The sequence below is a fragment of the Scyliorhinus canicula genome, chromosome 1, assembly GCF_902713615.1.
Source record: "Scyliorhinus canicula chromosome 1, sScyCan1.1, whole genome shotgun sequence".
In the NCBI taxonomy this organism is placed as follows: domain Eukaryota; kingdom Metazoa; phylum Chordata; class Chondrichthyes; order Carcharhiniformes; family Scyliorhinidae; genus Scyliorhinus; species Scyliorhinus canicula.
Genome location: NC_052146.1, coordinates 228076227 through 228098339, shown reverse-complemented (window position 1 = coordinate 228098339; position 22113 = coordinate 228076227). Strand labels below are relative to the sequence as shown.

General features: G+C 56.7%; 1 protein-coding gene across 7 annotated transcripts in view; it reads right to left on the bottom strand.

Moving 5' to 3' along the window:
• Window positions 1–22113, bottom strand: part of pde10a (phosphodiesterase 10A) — a 628597-nt gene that overhangs the window by 289616 nt on the left and 316868 nt on the right. For all 7 annotated transcript variants that reach the window (XM_038808728.1, XM_038808759.1, XM_038808768.1 and 4 more), the window contains one exon: window positions 1617–1745. In XM_038808728.1, coding sequence (XP_038664656.1) covers window positions 1617–1745 — 129 coding nt within the window. Of the gene's footprint in view, window positions 1–1616; window positions 1746–22113 lie in introns of those variants that run through there.

Genomic DNA, 22113 nt, shown 5'->3' with positions numbered 1-22113 from the left:
TCTGACTAACCACATATCCCTTCTCCCGCGGGATCTCCATCTGATGAGGATGAGCCATCCGGAGCCGTCCACCCCCTGCCACCTAAGAGAACACCTCGGAGAAGAGTTCCGAGACCACCATCAAGGCATCAAAGCTCTTACCCCCACCTTCCACCAGTGTAGAGTCACACACCTCGGTCGGCGATGTGAGTGGACAGGCCCCTGGGACTCAATCTAATGAGCACCACACAGTTGCTGATGCACATCAGGTGGAGGCAAGAATATCCAAGGAAGTCAGCAGTCAGAGATCTGCTGGATCCCAGGACTCAGCTGGGCTTCTGAACAAGGTTAATATTTTATATACTTCGATCACATCGCCTCTTATCCTTTTAAACTCCAGCGTGTAGAAACCCAAAATGTTTAATCTCTCCTCGTACGCCAACCCTTTCATCCCCAGAATCAACCTGGTGAACCTCCTCTGAACTGCCTCCAATGCCACCACATCCTTCCTCAAATAAGGACACCAAAACTGGACACAATACTCCAGATGTGGTCTCACCAACACCCTATACAATTGCAACAATACTTCTCTACTTTTATATTCCAGTCCTTTTGCAATAAACCTAATATTCCATTTGCCTTTTTAGTTACGTGCTGTACCTACATACCGACTTTCTGTGCTTCATGAACAAAGACACCAGGATCCCTCTGCCCAGATGCATTTTGAATCTGCCTTCCATTTGGATACTAATTTGCCTTTCTATTTTTTAGGCCAAAATGGATAATCTCACAATTATCTTCATTAAATTCCATCTGCCAAATTTTGGCCCAGCCTCCCAGCCTATCTATATCCGTCTGTAAAATGTTTATCTCCTCTTCACTGCCTGCTTTCCCACCTATTTTAGTGTCATGCGCAAATTTTGCTATGTTGCACTCTATCCCTGCTTGCAGACCATTTGTATAGATTGTAAACAGTGCAGCTCATTTAGATAGATTGATTGGATATATCCTGAAATTAATAATTTTTTCTGTCACTGAAAAATGCACATTCTAAAGTTTGAGTGGCTTTCCATTGCAATAATTAAAATGTAAAATATATTTATTTATTACCTACTTTCCACCAAGTTAAAATTCTTGGTTTTAGTTGAAACAATACCTGGGTATTGTGGTAGTCACCACTGATGTATATATTAGGTGATTTGTGGTAAGGCCCTGTACTACAGGTACGGGGCTAGTTCCCTGCCTTCTGGCTCTACCCAGTAGGCGGAGTATAAATATGTGTGCTCCTTGTACAGCAGTCATTTCGCCAGCTGCTGGAGGAGGCAACACATCTTAGTGTATTAAAGCCTCGATTGTATCCAACTCTCGTTTTTGTGCAATTGATCGTGCATCAGGTATTAAGTTCCAAGACTGATTCTGTTGGTGCTTGCACCCAAACAGCACAGGATTGCATGTGGAAAAAGAAATGTCACCAGGCTACATTTTCCAATACTATCAACACCAACAGCAACAATGTCAGGTACATATGGAGCAGAATGTTTTTGTTTCATGTGTTAATTAATACATTCCACTGCATGAATTGTACATTATGCCAAATATATAACTCCTCAATAACTAGCGATAACAGTAAAGCTTACCGTCTTGTCTGCTCTGTTTTTTCACCAGCCATCTCTCCAGTGTTTCAATACTAACGCTTTCTGCCACAAATTCATCGAGTACATTTGAATGAAGGGATAAGTACGACTTCACTTTTTCATCTGTCAGACCTGCAAAGGTAAAAGACAATAACAGTAAGACAGTGCAAGCACTCCCTGAAGCTTTGCATAAAATCTGGACCAGTTGCCCTTTCGATTATCTCTGCAGGGTTTAGCACCCTGACCATGCCAATTCCTGGTTGGTCAACGGAAATTCAAAGAGTGGGATGATCTTTAAAAGAGAGGATAAAACGTCAACTAGTCACAAGCCAGCTTATATGTATACTGCATGTTAAGAATATTATTTTTAAAGTATTTTTATTGAAGAATTTTAATCTATAAAAAGCAAACAAAATATACGAAGCAACATGGAGAAACAGATATTACAAAGGGCAACATCAGAAAAAACAGAACCAAAGACACAAAACCCACCCAGGAAAGAAACACTCTTTCCCCGACAATGAGAACTAAGAACTAATCCCCCCCCCCCAACAGCTGATGGTGATTAGTTCTTTAAAGTAGGAAATGAATGGCCGCCACCTCAGGTAGAAGCCCTCGACTGACCCCCCTGACGGTGTACTTGACCATCTCTATATGTAGAAATTCCATAAGGTCATCCGACCAGACCAAGGCACTGGGCAAAGCAGCAGATCTCCATCCCGGCAGAGCTCACCTCTGGACTATTAGAGAGGCAAAGGCGAAAGCATCTGCCTTCACCCCCCCCCCCCCCCCCCCCCGCATCTGTAACCCCGGCAAGTCTGATACCCTGAAAATGGCCACTGAAGGGTTGTTAAGGTTTGCTGACATGGTGCAAAAGGAGACCCAAAACATACATAGAAAATAGAAGCAGGAGAAGGCCATTCGGCCCTTTGAGCCTGCTACGCCATTCATTCCGATCATGGATGATCATCAAGATCAATACCTTGATCCCGCCTTCCCCGCATATCCCTTGATCCATTAGACCAAAGAGCTAGATCGAATTCCTTCTTCAAATTACATAATGTTTTGGCTCGTGTGGGTGTGATTAGCAGGTCCAGAAGAACACCGCTCACACCTGTCTTCCACGCCCAAAAAGAAAACAAACGGCAATTTTGGACACTAAGGGCAATTTGGCATGGCCAATCCACCTAACCTGCACATCTTTAGACTGTGGGAGGAAACCCAGGCACACACGGGGAGGATGTGCAGACTCCACACAGACAGTGACCCAAGCCGGAATCGAACCTGGGACCCTGGAGCTGTGAAGCAATTGTACTATCCACAACACTACCGTGCTACCCGAAGACCGGAGAATCCTGTCCCATGGCACGCAACGCAGCACCAGCCCCTTAGCTATTAATTTGATGTCGACGTTCAGGAGAGAAATGGGTCTATAAGAATCACTCTCCATGGGATTCTTGTCTTTTTTTAAACCGAGGGATATAGCAGCCTGGGATAGTGTAAGGAGCAAAGACCCTCGCAACCATGTCCACTATCAATGGTGTTAACCGGCTCGCACATGTCTTGTAAAATTCGACGGGAATCCAGTAAGGAACAGGGGCCTTACCCAAATGCATCAGTCCAATGCCCTTCAGCACTTCCTCCGGGCTCAACAGGGTCCCCAAATCCTCCTGCCTTTCTCTCTCCACCATTGGAAAGGACAACCCATTTAAAGATGCCAACATGACCAACTTATTCTCCAGGGGCTCTGGCCTATAGAGGTGCCTGTAAAGGACTCAAAGACCACATTGCAGAGGGCAGCACGGTGGTGCAGTGGTAGCACTGCAGTCTCACGGCGCCGAGATCCCAGGTTCAATCCCGGCTCTGGGTCACTGTCCGTGTGGAGTTTGCACATTCTCCCCGTGTTTGCGTGGCTTTCGCCACACAACCCAAAGATCTGCAATGTAGGTGGATTAAAAACGCTAAAAATTGCCCCTTAATTGTAAAAAATGAATTGGGTACTCTAAATATATTTTTTAAAAGAATTTGGGGGGGAAATCAAACTGCTGTCTGGGGTTTTAATTTGTATAATCTCTTGGGGAGTTGCCTGTGTCTCAGCTGGTGAGCTAGGAGACGACTGACCTTCTCCCCATACTCGTTAAAAATACCCTGGCTCGCCACCTTCCCAGTGGACAGCAAGTCAAACTGGATTTGCAGCTTCTTCCTATTTGCAAGCAACTCCGTGGTAGGGTCAGACGAATATTGACGATCCGTCTCGAGGAACCCATCCACCAGCCGTTGCCATTCCACCCTCATTGTCCTATTTAAATGTGCTTTAAAGTAGATCCCCCCTCTCCCCAGCACAGTGGGTAGCACTGTTGCTTCACAGCTCCAGGGTCCCAGATTCAATTCCCAGTTTGGGTCACTGTCTGTGTGGAGTCTGCACATTCTCATTGTGTTGCCGTGGGTTTCTTCCGGGTGCTCCGTTTCCTCCCACAGTCTCTCTCTATCGCTACACTCTCCGCTCTCCCTATTGCTACACTCTCCGCTCTCCCTGTCGCTACATTCTCCGCTCACCCTGTCGGTACACTCTCCGCTCTCCCTGTCTCTACACTCTCCGTTCTCCCTATCGCTACACTCTCCGTTCCCCCTATCGCTACACTCTCCGTTCTCCCTATCGCTACACTCTCCGTTCTCCCTATCGCTACACTCTCCGCTCTCCCTATCGCTACACTCTCCGTTCCCCCTATCGCTACACTCTCCGCTCTCCCTATCGCTACACTCTCCGCTCTCCCTGGCGCTACATTCTCCGCTCACCCTGTCGGTACACTCTCCGCTCTCCCTATCGCTACACTCTCCGTTCCCCCTATCGCTACACTCTCCGCTCTCCCCTATCGCTACACTCTCCGCTCTCCCTATCGCTACACTCTCCGTTCTCCCTATCGCTACACTCTCCGTTCTCCCTATCGCTACACTCTCCGCTCTCCCTGTCGCTGCACTCTCCGCTCTCCCTGTCGCTACACTCTCCGCTCTCCCTGTCGCTACACTCTCCGCTCTCCCTGTCGCTACACTCTCCGCTCTCCCTGTCGCTACACTCTCCGCTCTCCCTGTCGCTACACTCTCCGCTCTCCCTGTCGCTACACTCTCCTCTCTCCCTATCGCTACACTCTCCGCTCTCCCTGTCGCTACACTCTCCGCTCTCCCTGTCGGTACACTCTCCGCTCTCCCTATCGCTACACTCTCCGCTCTCCCTATCGCTACACTCTCCCTTCTCCCTATCGCTACACTCTCCGTTCTCCCTATCGCTACACTCTCCGCTCTCCCTATCGCTACACTCTCCGCTCTCCCTATCGCTACACTCTCCGCTCTCCCTATCGCTACACTCTCCGTTCTCCCTATCGCTGCACTCTCCGCTCTCCCTATCGCTACACTCTCCGCTCTCCCTGTCGCTACACTCTCCGCTCTCCCTGTCGCTACACTCTCCGCTCTCCCTGTCGCTACACTCTCCGCTCTCCCTGTCGTAACACTCTCCGCTCTCCCTATCGCTACACTCTCCGCTCTCCCTATCGCTACACTCTCCCTTCTCCCTATCGCTACACTCTCCGTTCTCCCTATCGCTACACTCTCCGCTCTCCCTATCGCTACACTCTCCGCTCTCCCTATCGCTACACTCTCCGCTCTCCCTATCGCTACACTCTCCGCTCTCCCCTATCGCTGCACTCTCCGCTCCCCCTACGCTGCACTCTCCGTGTCTCCATATCGCGGCACTCTTCCGCTCTCCCTATCGCTGCACTCTCCGCCTCTCCCTGTCGCTACACTCTCCCTTCCTCCCTATCGCCTACCTCTCCGCTCTCCCTATCGCTGCACTCCTCCCGCTCTCCCTATCGCTGCACTCCTCCCTTCTCCACTATCCGCTTCACCCTCTCCCGCTCTCCCGGTAGCTACACTCTCCGCTCTCCCTGGCCGCTACACTCTCCGCTCTCCCGTGTCCTACACTCTCCGCTCTCCCTGTCGCTACACCCTCTCCCGCTCTTCCCTGGCGGTACCACTCTCCTCCGCTCTCTCACACTATCGCTACAACACTCTCCGCTCTCCCTATCCGCTACACTCTCCGCTCCTCCCTTCGCTACATCTTCTTCTATCGCTACACTCTCCGCTCTCCCTATCGCTACACTCTCACTTCTCCCTATCGCTACACTCTCCGCTCTCCCTATCGCTACACTCTCCGCTCTCCCTATCGCTACTCTCCGCTCTCTCTATCGCTACACTCTCCGCTCTTCCTATCGCTACACTCTCCGCTCTCCCTATCGCTACACTCTCCGCTCTCCCTATCGCTACACTCTCCTCTCTCCCTATCGCTACACTCTCCGCTCTCCCTATCGCTACACTCTCCGCTCTCCCTATCGCTACACTCTCCGCTCTCCCTATCGCTACACTCTCCGCTCTCCCTATCGCTACACTCTCCGCTCTCCCTATCGCTACACTCTCCCTATCGCTCCGCTCTCCCTATCGCTCCGCTCTCCCTATCGCTCCGCTCTCCCTATCGCTCCGCTCTCCCTATCGCTACGCTCTCCCTATCGCTACGCTCTCCCTATCGCTACGCTCTCCCTATCGCTACGCTCTCCCTATCGCTACGCTCTCCCTATCGCTACGCTCTCCCTATCGCTACGCTCTCCCTATCGCTACGCTCTCCCTATCGCTACGCTCTCCCTATCGCTACACTCTCCCTATCGCTACACTCTCCCTATCGCTACACTCTCCCTATCGCTACACTCTCCGTTCTCCCTGTCGCTACACACTCCGTTCTCCCTGTCGCTACACACTCCGTTCTCCCTGTCGCTACACTCTCCGTTCTCCCTGTCGCTACACTCTCCGTTCTCCCTATCGCTACACTCTCCGTTCTCCCTATCGCTACACTCTCCGTTCTCCCTATCGCTACACTCTCCTTTCTCCCTATCGCTACACTCTCCTTTCTCCCTATCGCTACACTCTCCGTTCTCCCTATCGCTACACTCTCCGTTCTCCCTATCGCTACACTCTCCGTTCTCCCTATCGCTACACTCTCTGTTCTCCCTATCGCTACACTCTCCGTTCTCCCTGTCGCTACACTCTCCGTTCTCCCTGTCGCTACACTCTCCGTTCTCCCTATCGGTACACTCTCCGCTCTCCCTGTCTCTACACTCTCCGTTCTCCCTATCGCTACACTCTCCGCTCTCCCTATCGCTACACTCTCCGCTCTCCCTATCGCTACACTCTCCGCTCTCCCTATCGCTACACTCTCCGCTCTCCCTATCGCTACACTCTCCGCTCTCCCTATCGCTCTACTCTCCGCTCTCTCTATCGCTACACTCTCCGCTCTTCCTATCGCTACACTCTCCGTTTTCCCTATCGCTACACTCTCCGTTCTCCCTATCGCTACACTCTCCGTTCTCCCTATCGCTACACTCTCCGTTCTCCCTATCGCTACACTCTCCTCTCTCCCTATCGCTACACTCTCCGCTCTCCCTATCGCTACACTCTCCGCTCTCCCTATCGCTACACTCTCCGCTCTCCCTATCGCTACACTCTCCGCTCTCCCTATCGCTACACTCTCCCTATCGCTACACTCTCCGTTCTCCCTATCGCTACACTCTCCGCTCTCCCTATCGCTACACTCTCCGCTCTCCCTATCGCTACACTCTCCGCTCTCCCTATCGCTACACTCTCCCTATCGCTACACTCCCCCTATCGCTGCACTCTCCCTTCTCCCTATCGCTACACTCTCCGTTCTCCCTATCGCTACACTCTCCGTTCTCCCTATCGCTACACTCTCCGTTCTCCCTATCGCTACACTCTCCGTTCTCCCTATCGCTACACTCTCCGTTCTCCCTATCGCTACACTCTCCGTTCTCCCTATCGCTACACTCTCCGTTCTCCCTATCGCTACACTCTCCGTTCTCCCTATCGCTACACTCTCCATTCTCCCTATTGCTACACTCTGCGCGCTGCCTATCGTTACACTCTCCGTTCTCCCTATCGCTACATTCTCCGCTCTCCCTACCGCTACAATCTCTGTGCCTGCCCTGATCTGGAAATGTGAGTTCCTTGCTGTTCCCAGCTCGTCCAATCAGAGGCTGGATTAGAGATGCTAGCCTCTGATTGAACAAGAAGTTTCACAGGTATTTTAAAAAATTTTATATATCAGCCTGGCCTGCCACGAAAACCCTGGAGCCTGCCACTGAACCCTGGAGCCTCCCACAGAACCCTGGAGCCTCCCACAGAACCCTGGAGCCTCCCACAGAACCCTGGAGCCTCCCACAGAACCCTGGAGCCTCCCACAGAACCCTGGAGCCTCCCACAGAACCCTGGAGCCTCCCACAGAACCCTGGAGCCTCCCACTGAACCCAAGGGTTCAGCGGAACCCATTTTCGGAAACCCTGCACTAGAGACTGCACTAATAGTGGTTTACTTCAGCTATTTAGCATGGAATCATCGCTCTTTTTAATGACCTCTATGTGTGGTCATCCCCAAACCTGAAATGAGTAGAATCTTCACACTCATTGGTCTTACTTTGACCCTTACTTCTGCGTGAATCTAAATAATATTTTCACCAACCCATTCCACACACTGTTGGGGTACAACAACAGCTAAATGAACCCATGAGTAATACATTCATTCCTTGTTTAAGTCTTCTTGTGACCAGTACAATTCGCTCAGCCTGATCATTATCATCTTCAGCTTATCATTATCATCTTCGGAGGACATCGATCAATAATCGTATCCTGACAATTTTCACTTCTTTTCAGCCATTCTCCACAAAATTACAATCATCTCTCCGGAAAAAAAGGTTCAGTTTCCAATCTTCATCTTTAGGCAACCAGCAAGGCCGGCAACGTTATTCAACTTTAATTCGTCCATTTGACGAGGCCACACAGGCTTCTCACCACAGATGAAGGCTCGGCAGCTGATTCGCTGGGACTGCGCTCGCCAACCGGTCTGCTAACAAGGTGGAGCAGCACTGAAAGAGCTCCTGCTCAGCCAACCCCAGCCAGCTCGCAACAATGGCGCCCAGGAGACCAGCCCCAAGATTCAAGGAGTCAGATCTGGGGAGGCTCCTCGATGCAGTGGAGTCCAGGAGGGATGTCCTGTTCCCCCGAGGGTCCCAGAGGGTCAGTCACGGTGGCCTGTGCTGCCTGGGATGAGGTGGCAGCGGCTGTGAGCGCCGGGAATGTGACCAGGAGGACTGGCCTCCAATACTGGAAAAAGATCAACGGTCTACACAGGGCAGCACAAATGAGTAAACACCAATGCTCTTCAGCCCCCTCCCCCCGCACCTCTAACCTTTCCAACCCCACGCAAGTATCCACCCCCCAACTCTCCATGCGACCCCCAACCTTCCCTCCATCCCCCTCCACCTTGAACCCACCCCAACCTTTCCTTTGCACACCCCCATCCACCACTGTGAACCACACATGTGGCTAATGATGCCCTCTCTGTGTCTCCTCGGGAAAAGTTCTCCCACAATCGTCGGGAGAGGGGTCCAGACTGGCAGTGGTGTGCTGGACATCAAAATCCTCACCACCTTTGAGGAGGGGGCCCTGGATGTGACTGGGGTGGCTGAGGACAGGGCGGTCACGATCCCGGAAGCTGGTGGACTCTGCAGGGGTGAGGAACCACCAGGTCCAAGCCAAAGGACCTGTCAAACGCGAGTTTATATTGCCATACTGACTGACCCATCCCTCCCACTGACCACGGGCGGGATTCTCCGTGAATCGGCGCGATGGCCTGAAACCGGCGCCAAAAACGGCACAAATCACTCCGGCATCAAGCCCCCCGAAACGTTGCGAAATCTCCAGCCCACAATGGGCTAGTAGCAGCATGACACCATTCGTGAGGGCGTCACCCGTCACGGACGCGCGTGGCGTCACTGCACAAAAGACACCCCCTCCAGGCAAAATGGCCACCCGCCGCGTATCGCCAAGTGAGACCCCCACTGCCTGCCCCATTTCCCCCTTCCCCATCACCCATTCCCGCATATCCCCTTCTCCCACATCCCCCAATAACCCCTCTTCCCCATATCCTCGTTCCCCCATATCCGCCCATAGCCCCCCTTCCCCCATATCCCTCTTCCCCCATAACCACCCATATCCCCCTACCCCCCACATCCCCCAATAACCCCTCTTCCCCATATCCGCCCATATCTCCCCCATCCCCCTCCCCCATATCCGCCCATATCCCCCCTTCCCCATATCCCTCTTCCCCCATATCCCCCACATCCCCCAATAACCCCCTTCCCCCGTATCCGCCCATATCTCCCCCCTTCCCCCATATCCGCCCATATCCCACCCCCTTCCCCCCATATCCCCCCAGGGGGATATGGGGAAGGAGGATATGGGGGAAAGGGGTGATATGGGGGAAGGGAGGATATGGGGTGTTGGGGGATATGGGGTGTTGGGGGATATGGGGTGTTGGGGGATATGGGGTGTTGGGGGATATGGGAGAATGGGGAGGGGGGATATGGGGGGGAGGGGGATATGGGGGGAGGGGGATAGGGGGGAGGGGGATATGGGGGAGGGGGATGGGGAGGGGGGATATGGGGGGAGGGGAATGGGGGGGGAGGGATATGGGGGGAGGGGGATATGGGGGGGAGGGGGATATGGGGGGAGGGGGATATGGGGTGAGGGGGGATATGGGGGGACGGGGTGGGATCTGGGGGGAGGGGGATATGGGGGAGGGGGATATGGGGGAAGGGGATAGGGGGAAGGGGGATAGGGGAATGGGATATGGGGAAAGGGGGGATATGGAAAGGGGGGGGATATGGGGAAGGGGGGATATGGGGGAAGGGGGATATGGGGGAAGGGGAGTATGGGGGAAGGGGGGTAATGGGGGAAGGGGAGTATGGGGGGGGGGGATATGGGGAGGGGGATATGGGGGAGGGGGGGATGGGGGAAGGGGGGGATAGGGGGGGGGGGATATGGGGGGAGGGGGATACGGGGGGAGGGGATACGGAGGGAGGGGGGATACGGCGGGGAAGGGATGTCCGGAGGGAGGGGGATACGGGAGGGAGGGGGCATACGGGGGAGGGGCGATATGGCGGGGCGGGGGAATATGGGGGAAGGCCGGGGAATATGGGGGAGGGGATCGATTATGGGGGGATGGGGCGGGATGATGGGGGGGATATGGGGGGGATCATGGGGGGAGGGGAATATGGGGGAAGGGGGCTATGGGGGGCGGGGGATATGGGGGAAGGGGGATGAGTGGGGGAGGGGGTCAATGGGGTGTGGGGGATATGGGAGGAGGGTGAGGGGGATATGGGAGGGGAAGGGGAGGGGATATGGGGGAGGGGGATTATGGGGAGGGGGATATGGGGAGGGGGGATATGGGGAGGGGGATATGGGGGAGGGGGATTGGGGGAGGGGATATGGGGGAGGGGGGATCTGTGTGGAGGGGGATATGGGGGAGGGGGATCTGGGATGGGCGATATGGGGAGGGGGCTATGGGGGGAGGGGATGGATATGGGGAGGGGATGGATATGGGGCGGGGGGATCTGGGGAGGGGGATTATGGGCGAGGGGGATATGGGAGGAGGGGGAATATTGGGGGAGGGGGAATATGGGAGGAGGGGGATTATGGGGGGAGGGGGATATGGGGGGAGGGGGATATGGGGGGAGGGGGATATGGGGGGAGGGGGATATGGGGGGAGGGGGATATGGGGGGAGGGGGATATGGGGGGATATGGGGGGAGGGGGATATGGGGGAGGGGGATATGGGGGAGGGGGATATGGGGGGAGGGGGATATGGGGGGAGGGGGATATGGGGGAGGGGGATATGGGGGGAGGGGGATATGGGGGGAGGGGGATATGGGGGAGGGGGATATGGGGGGAGGGGGATATGGGGGAGGGGGATATGGGGGGAGGGGATATGGGGGAGGGGGATATGGGGGAGGGGGATATGGGGGAGGGGGATATGGGGGAGGGGGGATATGGGGGAGGGGGATATGGGGGTGGGGGATATGGGGGATGGGGGATATGGGGGTGGGGGATATGGGGGGTGGGGGATATGGGGGTGGGGGATATGGGGGTGGGGATATGGGGGTGGGGGATATGGGGGTGGGGGATATGGGGGTGGGGGATATGGGGGGGGGGATATGGGGGTGGGGGGATATGGGGGTGGGGGATATGGGGTGGGGGATATGGGGGTGGGGGATATGGGGGGTGGGGGATATGGGGAAAAGGGGGATAGGGCGATATGGGGGAGGGGGATATGGGGGAAGAGTATATGCCGGGATATGGGGGAAATATGGGCGAATGGGGGATATGGGGGGGAATGGGGATATGGGTGGGAAGGGGGGATATGGGGGGGAATGGGGGATATGGGGGGGAAGGGGGATATGGGGGAAGGGGATATGGGGGGATGGGGATATGGGGGGGAAGGGGGGACCGACCCAGCCCATCAGGCGGATGCCACGCCGAGGACGTTCCAGGGCAGCCACGAGCCAGGGACAGACCCGGAGCACCAGGCGGATGCCGCCCACATCTAGTGCAAGTGCGGCGACCCAGGACACTGACGCACAGGACACCGACGCACAGGACACTGACACATAGGACATAGACGCCGAGGACACTGACGCACACAACACCCACACACAGGGGACGGATGGACAGGAATGACCACTCCAGGGGACCCCGGACTTCGGGTCGGATGAAGAGGACGCCATTACACCACTGCTATCTCCTACACCCTCAACCATCGCAGAGACACTCACCTCGGTTGGGCACTTTAGCGATGAGGCATCTGGGACACTAACTAGTGCGCACAACATAGCCGTCCCGGTACAGCAGGTGGAGGCAGGAGCAGCCGAGGGGCCGGGCGGTCGGAGGCCAGCCCGGCGCAGGCAAACATCTGCCGCCCAGACGGGACCCAGGTTCCTAGAGTTACCACACCCACCCATAGACCCGATGCAGGCACGGACCAAGGGACGGCCGAAGGGGGTGACGGCCGGCTTGCGGCAGATGAAGGTGGAGGAGTCCACCCGCGTGCAGGAGCAGATAGTGGTGCCGGTCATGCGTGCCACCCAGGCTGACACCGCACGGGTGGTGTCCGCGGTGGAGGCAATGGTGCGACAGTGTCAGACATGGGTTGCAGTATGCAAGATGTGGGGCTTTCATGGCCCAGGACATGGCTGCCCTCTCACAGGCAGCCATGATCCAGAGCCAGCAGCAGATCGCAGAGGCGCTCAACACTGTGGTCCAGTCTCTGCAGGCCATCGCTGAGGGCATCAGCGCCATTGCCCAGGTGCTGGCCAGCGTCGCCCAGACACAGACAGGGATGGCCAATTCCCTGAGCTCCATGGCTGCAAATCTGCAGACCCTTGTTGGTACCAGGGCGGGCCTCCAGGACTGGCAGCACCAGGTGTCGGGGGGGGCGTCGGGTGCTCGGTCCGTTCACATCCCCGACCGATGTAGAGGCCTGGGGGCCATAGAGCACCCGAGGGAGGAGGTGGTGCTGGGGCCCGTTCTGGGTCCCCCTGTAGGGGAGGTCCCGGAACATCGCCACACCTCGGGCCCCTCCCCCCCCTTCTGTCCCAGGTGCATCTGGTGGGCCACAGGAAGGACAGGCTGGCAACTCTCTATCCCAGTCGCCCGAGCTGCAGCCTGGCCCATCTAGGCCGGGCCACCTCAGGAAACGGCCGCCAAAGGGGTCCCTAGGCACAGGGCAGAAATCACAGGAGTCCATCTCCAGTTCTGCTGTACCGTCTGGGGAACCATCTAGACGTAGTCATAGGGTCTGTAAGGCCAAAAGATTAGACACTGAGTAAGTTGGCACGGGTGCAGGGCACAGATTAGTTCTCGGGCTAGGGCACATGTATGAACTGTCTGTTATTAAAATCCCATTCACACCTACAGAAGCTGCCTTTGTTCTCTGTCCGATGTGCGGGGGTGTGGTGTGAGGTGAGCGCCAGTGGGTGTGTGAGGGGTGGTAGAACATTGGCCTCAGGTGAGTGTGCCACCCGTCCCTACCGAGTCGCCCTCGCCACCCCCCGGGGCAGAGGACGGGACCCTGCGCTGCAGTGTCACGGCCGCATGCAGGGTCGGTCTGGGTGGATGGTGGTACTGTGGCCATGGGTCAGACATTGTCCAACGATGTAGAGCCCAGAGCTCATCTCAGAGCGGGTTGTCATAATCCTCCATGGCCTGCAATAGACACACTTCCACCGGCGACCGTGTGAGCCCGGCCCGTTGTGCCGCAGGTGGATGTGTAATGGAGGGGTGGTGTGCATGCGAGGGGGGTGCGGGTGGTTGGTGTTGAGTGGGCAAGGTGAGGGTGGTCGGCTGGTGGGTGGGTGGGGTGAGGGTGGTTGATGGTGGGTGGGTGGGTGGGGTGATGGTGGTTGGTGGTGAGTGGGTGAGGGGGGTGGTGGTGAGTGGGTGAGGGGGGTGGTGGTGGTGGGGGGTGATGGTGGTTCGTGGTGGGGGGGGGGGGGGGGGGGAAAGAGGTTGGTCGGCTGGTGCCGTGATGTGCAGTCTGTGCCCATACTCGGTGATTCCCACGCCCCCCTACTCCGTGAACCGGGCGGCTATCAGCCTGTCCCGAGCCCGCTGGCCCAGCCGGTAACGGTGGGAAGCCTCCCGTCCATGTCCATCCCATCTGTCCTGACCATTGCCCTCATCCTCCTCATCTGGGGAGCTCTGTGCTTCGTCTTGCTGCTCCTCCACTTCCCCCGCCTCTGCCTGCAGCACATCGCCCCTCTGCTGCACTATGTTGTGCAGGATGCAGCTCACCACAACGATGCGGCCGACCTTATCTGACGGATACTGGAGGGCCCCTCCAGAGCGGTCCAGGCACCTGAAACACATTTTTAGCAGCCCAAAGCACCTCTCTATCACACCCCTGGTCGCTGCATGGGCATCATTGTAGCTGTTCTCCATGTCAGTCTGTGGCCTCCGTATAGGTGTCATCGGCCACGACCTCAACGGGTACCCCCTGTCGCCCAGCAACCAGCCCCTCAGCCGGTTGGGGCGTCCCTAGAAAATGGTGGGGATGAAAGATTGCCAATACGAATGTACACTTCCCGGGCACCGGGCACATATGTGCAGGATCATCATGTGGTGGTCGCAGACCATCTGAATGTTCATGGAATAGGTCCCCTTCCTATTCGTGAACACGGCCCTGTTATCCGCAGGTGGCGATGTGCATCCCATCGATCGCCCCCTGGACCATGGGCATCCCTGCCGCCGCAGCGAAGCCCGTTGCCCGGGCATCCTAGGTGGCCCGGTGCACAGGGAACTGGATGTGGCGGTCTGCAATGGCATATAGGGCGTCTGTCACTGCCCGGATGCACCGGTGCACCGATGGCTGCGAGATGCCGGACAGGTCCCCACTCGGCACCTAGAATGACCCCGTAGCATAGAGGTTCAGGGCCACCGTAACCTTGACGGCCACGGGGAGAGGGTGTCCTCCCCCAGTGCCACACGGTGCCAGGTGTGCCAGCAGGTGGCAGATGTGTGCCACGGTTCCCCGGCTCATCCGGAGTCTCCACCTGCATGCCCGGTCCGTGAGGTCCTGGTACGACGAGCGGGGGCGGTACACACGGGGCCTCCTCGGGCGTCTCCGTCGCCGTGGCACCATCACCACCACCACCACCTCCTCCTCGTCCTCGTCCTGTCGTGCGGGCAGCCCTCCAGCCTGGGCGGCTGCCACCTGCCTCCATGAGGCACGCTCCGCTGCGGCAGCGTCCGCCACCTCCCTGGCACGTTCCTGCTCCAGCTCCCCCAGGGCAACATGTAGAAGGGCGGCTCCCGCCACGGCGGCCAACATCGCTGGGTGATGACCAAATATAACGGCCTGTAGGGGGTGGGGGTGGGGGTGGGGGTGGGGGATAGACGACATGCCACCATTGCCCATACCACCCCCTGCAGCCAAGTGCCACGGCCAGGCGGACCCCCCCCCCCTCATCGGCACGCAGTCCCCAACCCCCCCCCCCTCCTCCCAGGCACGCACCCTCCCCAACCCCCCCCCCCCCCCCCCCTCCCAGGCACGCACCCTCCCCAAACCCCCCCTCCTCCCAGGCACGCACCCTCCCCAAACCCCCTCTCCTCCCCGGCACACACCCTCCCCAAACCCCCTCTCCTCCCCGGAACATACCCTCCCCAAATCCCCCCACCTCCCAGGCACGCACGCTCCCCAAATCCCCTCTCCTCCCCGGCACGCACCCTCCCCAAATCCCCTCTCCTCCCCGGCACACACCCTCCCCTCTCCTCCCCGGCACACATCCTCCCCAAACCCCCCCTCCTCCCCGGCACGCACCATCTCCATCACGCACCCTCTCCAAACCCCTCTGCTCTCCCCTCCCTTCCCCCAGTCCCTCGCTCACCCCTGCCCCTCCCCACTCTACCGCCAGCCCCTACCCCCCTCCACCGCCAGCCCCTACCCCCCTCCACCGCCAGTCCCTCCCCCCTCCACCCCAAACCTCTCCCTCCCTCTCCACCCCCAGCCCCTCCCTTTCCGCTCCACCCCTCCCTCCCTGCCCTCAGCCCTTCCCTACCCAGTCCCTCCCTCCCCCAGACCCTCCCTCTCCCAGCCCCTCCCTCCCCCAGAGCCCCTCCCTGCCCCAGCCCCTCCCTCCCCCCCCAGAGCCCCTCCCTGCCCCCGAGTCCCTCCCTCCACTCCCGCCCTTCCCTGCCTGCAGCCTCTCCCTCCCCTCCCTCGCTCCCTGCCCCTCCCTCCCCTCAGCCCTTCCCTCCCCCAGTCCCTTCCCCCCAGTCCCTCCCCCCCATCCCCTCCCTCGCACCCAGCCCCTCCCCCTCCCGGCACGCACACCCCAACGGCTCCTGTGACCACCCCCCCCCCCCAACGGCACCTGCGGCCGTGCCGTCACCTCTCTGGCAGCCGTACCACGCTGACCCCTACCTCCGCGCTCGCCGGCGCCAACCATCACGACTGGTTGACGTTGTTAAATAGGTGATTTGATTTACGCCGGCGTGACCTGTGGTCACGTCAGTGTGACTTCGGCCCATCCAGCCCGGAGAATTGGGGCGGCCCCGGGGCCCGTTGCGTCGCGCCGTTCCTCGACATTCTCCGAGGCGCACGGCGAGATTCACGACAACGGGATTTTTGGGGGAGTCAGAGAATATCGCGGGGCGGCCGGGCTAGATTTATGCCGCCCCCGGTGATTCTCCGACCCGCCGGGGTGTCGGAGAATCCCGCCCCAAATATCCATTCTCCTGCAGGTCCTCCAGCCGACGGCACCGATCCCTCCCAGATAGCCCCCTTTTCTGCCTCCCAGGAGAGGAAAGCTCCGAGGATGACACAATCAGCTGTCATCCCCACCCTGCACCAGCACAGATACACGCACCACGGTGGGAATCTGGTGAGCACCACACCACTGCTGATGCACATCAGGTGGAGGCAGGAACCCCCAGGCGAGACAGCAGTCAGAGGGCTGCTGGATCCCAGGACCCAGCTGGGTCCCAGCCTGTTGCTGAGCCTGTGGAATAGGTTTTTCCAGAGCTGATGGAGCTGTTAGGATGTGGCCATGACATTCAGAGGGAGATATCAGCGACACTCCAGCAGGTTTGTACCGGTTGGAGGAGTCCCAGAGGCTCCTGGTGCTGGAGCTGTCACCGGCAATGTGTGGAACGGAGACCAACATTAGGAAGGCGACCACAACGAAGAGCCTGGTGGATAACGTCGGCACCATTAGTGAGGGTGTCAAAAGTGTTGCGCAGTCGATGACAGCCATGACTGAGGGTCTCGGCAGAATGTCCGACTCGCTGGGGAATGTCACCCAGAACCAGGCCGACCTTGATGAGGTTCTGTGGGACATGTCCTGCTCTCAGATGGGAATGGCCGAGACGCTGTGGAGCTTGTCCCAGTCGCAGGCAGGCATTGCCAAGGCGCTGCAGAGCATGTCCCCAGTCACTGAGGAGCAGCGCCGAGGTCACAACACAATGATGCAGACCATGGGGAGTCGGCATGCCAGGCAGATCCAGATGATGCAGGGCAGCAGGGGCTCGAAGCAGCTGCACCTCTGTCCCAAGGTGAACCCCAGGGCCCTATGGGCACTGAGCAGGAGGAGGGGGTACTGGGTGCCAACCCGGATCCGTCCCATGGCCTGACGACGGTGGCCAATAGCTCGCCCGAGTTCCACCCCTCTGATGAGGCTGCGTCTCACAATCAGCACCCGGAAGAGGGGGACGGCTCTGCATGTGCCACCAACAAGCGAGCCCAGACGTGGGGACATGGTAAGCAGCTGGCTGCCTCCACCTCCTGATGTACATCCTGGGTCATACATAGACATAGTGGTAGAGCTAGGATGGCAAAGCACATAGAGGATCACTGAGAGCACCGGAGGAGGGGCAGCACCATCAGGAGGGGGGGGAATTGTTACACACAATAAACAACCTTGTGCACAACCAGTATGACGCTTCTGTCGCATTCTTCCGCAATGCGGGCCGACCACCGAACCCTTGGCCCATCTCTCCAGGCTTCCCCCCCCACTTCCCGTGGCACTCACCATGTCCCGAGAACTGTGCCCCATCCCCTGGGTATTAAGATGTTGGCTGCCACGTGTGTGGTGTTGCCTCCCACAGATCCAGGCACAGTATCCAGGCACCAAGGTCTGTTTGGGATGCTAGGCAATGACTCCCACATGCTACATGGCACGCCTACCTCAGGAAATCCTCTTGGGTTGTGTGAAGTGCTCACTTAACCATGGTTGGCAATTTCCTATTAGCAACAGCCTTCAGCTGCACGGCCAGTGGCCTCAGCAGTCGATGGGGGTTATGGGTGGTCGGTGGGGCAGATGGGAAGGAACAATGGATGCCCCCGGAATAGGTACATATGATCCCGGGGTTGGCATGGTGGTACCGCACATGGTTGCCACCCTGGTTTTGCCCTTGCCCTTCACCGTCCCCAACACCTCCTCTCCACCCTCCCATGGCAGCCCACCGCTGCGGAGGGTCTCCCAACCCCCAGCCAAGGGTCCCCACCCCCCACCGAGCACTCGGGGGCAAGCCCAGCTCCCCGGCCCCTTTGCCTGTGAGCAAAGGAGTACCAATCAGTGCCAGCTTGACCACTTGGTGGTGGAGGCCACTGAATCGTGGGAGGCCGTTGGATATGGGATCGCTCCCATTAATTGTTTGGAAATAAGCCTTAAGTGGTGATAATTGGTTTCTCCTCCGGGAGCGAGCCGGTTGCATCGCAAACTGTTTGGCGCCTGGCGCAGTTCTTATTTTCTGCCTCCCCGCTGTTCATCGGCCTCATTTCGCTCGATAGAGAGCGCAACATGGCCAGAGAATCGTGCTCTAAGTGTCATTGAATAGCGGTGGGGAATTTGACAGGGAGCTTCCTGAAAAATCCGCCACAAATGAAATTCGAAATTTTTCTGGAGAATCGCACCCACTAGGTTTATGTCCAGAATGCAGATGTCTGTGTCTTCTCCAGCCAACACGCAAAATTCCCAGAAGTTTCTCCTTACATGTCTCAAGGTACTTGATAAATCAATGACCTCCAACTGTATATCCTTAACATTAATAATACAACTGCTACACCACTAACATCAATATCACTAAAGCATATTATCTAATCATCATCACATTGCTATTTGTGGCAGTTCGCTATACACAAATTGGCGGCTGCATTTCCTGCATTACAAAAGTGTCTGCCCTTTGCGATGGACTGTGCTGATGAAAGTTGCTGTGCAAATGGAAGTCATTTTTTGCACTCAGCATTTCTCAAGGGCAATTAGGGATGGTCAACAAATACTGACATCACCAGTGACACCCACATCCTGTGAAAGAATAAAAAAATATAATTTAGGTTGAAGTTCGACTGAGATAATGGCCGGGATTCTCCCCTACCCGGCGGGGCGGGGGGTCCCGGCGTAGCGGAGTGGCGCCAACCATTCCGGCGTTGGGCCTCCCCAAAGGTGCGGAATTCTCCGCACCTTTAGGGGCTAGGCCTGCGCCGGAGGGGTTGGCGCCCCACCGACCGGTGTGAGCGGCCTTTGGCTCCCCACCAGCCACCGCGAACGGCCTTTCCGCCCTGCCAGCCGGCGCGAATGGCTGGCCGAAAGGCCTTCGCCGGCCGGCGTAAGGCCGTGCCTGTGGCGGAGCGTCAACTGCCGCTGACGTCATCCCGGCGCATGCGCGGGTGGGGGGGGGGGGTCTCTTCCGTCTCCACCATGGTGGAGGCCGTGGCGGCGGCGGAAGAAAAAGAGTGCCCCCACGGCACTGGCCCGCCCGCCGATTGGTGGGCCCCGATCGCGGGCGAGGCCACCGTGAGGGCACCCCCTGGGGTCCGATCGCCCCGCGCCCCCCCAGGACCCCGGGGCCCGCTCGCGCCGCCAATCCCGCCGGCAGCAGAGGTGCTCCAATTCCCGCCAGCAGGAGAGGCCTCTCAGCGGCGGAACTTCGGCCCATCGCGGGCTGGTCGCCGCAGGGGGCCCGCCGACCGATGCGGCGGGATTCCCGCCCCCGCCAATTCCCGGGTGGTGGAGAATTCCGGTCACGGCTGGGGCAGGATCTACGCAGGCCCTGGGCGATTCTCCGACCGTGCGGTGGGTCGGAGAATACCGCCCAATGTTCCCAAAGTTCCCTTTCTAACTACCCCCAATCTACACACACATACACAACATGCAGACATACAACAGAGGGGAAAGGGTGGTGAAAATGGATAGAAAATATTAATAAAATCAAAAGGACAAAGATATTGATATACTGGGATGATATCTAGTGAGTGTTTTTCTGAAGGTCAGCTTTTGTTTTGACACTTCTTCCTTCTCGGTGGCACGGTAGCACTGTGATTAGCACTTGCTTCACAGCGCCACGGTCCCAGGTTGGATTCCCAGCTTGGGTCACTGTCTGTGCGGAGTCTGCACGCTCTCCCAGTGTCTGTGTGGGTTTCCTCCGGGTGCTCCGGTTTCCTCCCACAGTCCAAAGATGTGCGGGTTAGGTTGATTGGCAATGATAAATTGCCCTTAGTTGGGTGGGCCACTGGGATAGGGTGGAGGTGTGGGCTTAAGTATGGTGCTCTTTCCAAGGGCCGGTGCAGAAATGATGGGCCAAATGGCCTCCTTCTGCACTGTAAATTCTAGGCTTTTAATTCTCTTTTTCTTCCAATTAAGCGGCAACTTAGCGCGACCAATCCACCTACCCTGCACATCATTGGGTTGTGGAGGTGAGACCCACGCAGACACGGGGAGAATGTGAAAACTCCACACGGACAGTGACCCGGAGCCGGGATCGAACCCGGGACCTCAGCGCCATGTGGCAGCACCGCTAACCACTATGCCACTCTATCTTCCTTCTAGGCTCGAGATGGTTTTCTCTAGCAAGGTTGTCTATCTTCTCTGCAGACTCAGCATCATTCCAAGTTCACAGCAAAGCATCGCGCAGGAATCACTGACTATTGTCAGTCAGAACACTGTCCCTGGCCAACCCACCAGTTGCCAGCCAACCAATCGCTCCAACTCCCGAATATCCAATTGGTGCCGAGGAGTCTGACTAAAAACAAAACCTGGGAACACAGTGTCCTGACAAGCAGGCTGTTTCAACCTCAAGTCTTCTGCTCAAAGGCACATTCCGATTATGTGTCCAAGGACCGTAATAACAAAATATCATAAAAGAAATGGGAACAAAGGAAATAAAAAGGAAGGATTCTTTCATACCACCCCCTTTAGAGGGATGAAAGGTTATTGCAAGGACTTTTCATCACAAGGTATATGACACAAACCACAAAACATGCATCCTATCTATCCGACTACATAAAACGCCAATTCTTATATCTGCCACTTATCAGCACTTAAACTCGTGACAATGCATCCACAATATTTCCTATCCAGGAATACACACAATGTGCTAAATTGGGGGAAGGCTAATTGTAACAATATTAGGCGGGAACTGAAGAACCTAGATTGGAGGAGGATGTTTGAGGGTTAATCAACATCTGACATGTGGGAGGCTTTCAAATGTCAGTTGAAAGGAATTCAGGACCGGCATGTTCCTGTGAGGAAGAAGGATAAATACGGCAAATTTCAGGAACCTTGGATAACGAGAGAGGTAGGCCTCGTCAAAAAGAAAAAGGAGGCATTTGTCAGGGCTAGAAAGCTGGGAACAGATGAAGCCTGTGTGGAATATAAGGAAAGTAGGAAGGAACTTAAGCAAGGAGTCAGGAGGGCTAGAAGAGGTCACGAAAAGTCATTGGCAAATAGGGTTAAGGAAAATCCCAAAGCTTTTTACACGTACATAAAAAGCAAGAGGGTAGCGAGGGAAAGGGTTGGCCCACTGAAGGATAGGCAAGTGAATCTATGTGTGGAGCCAGAGGAAATGGGCGAGGTACAAAATGAATACTTTGCATCAGTATTCACCAAACAGAAGGAATTGGTGGATGTTGAGTCTGGAGAAGGGTGTGTAGATAGCCTGGGTCACATTGAGATCCAAAAAGACGAGGAATTGGGTGTCTTGAAAAATATTACGGTAGATAAGTCCCCAGGGCCGGATGGGATCTACCCCAGAATACTGAAGGAGGCTAGAGAGGAAATT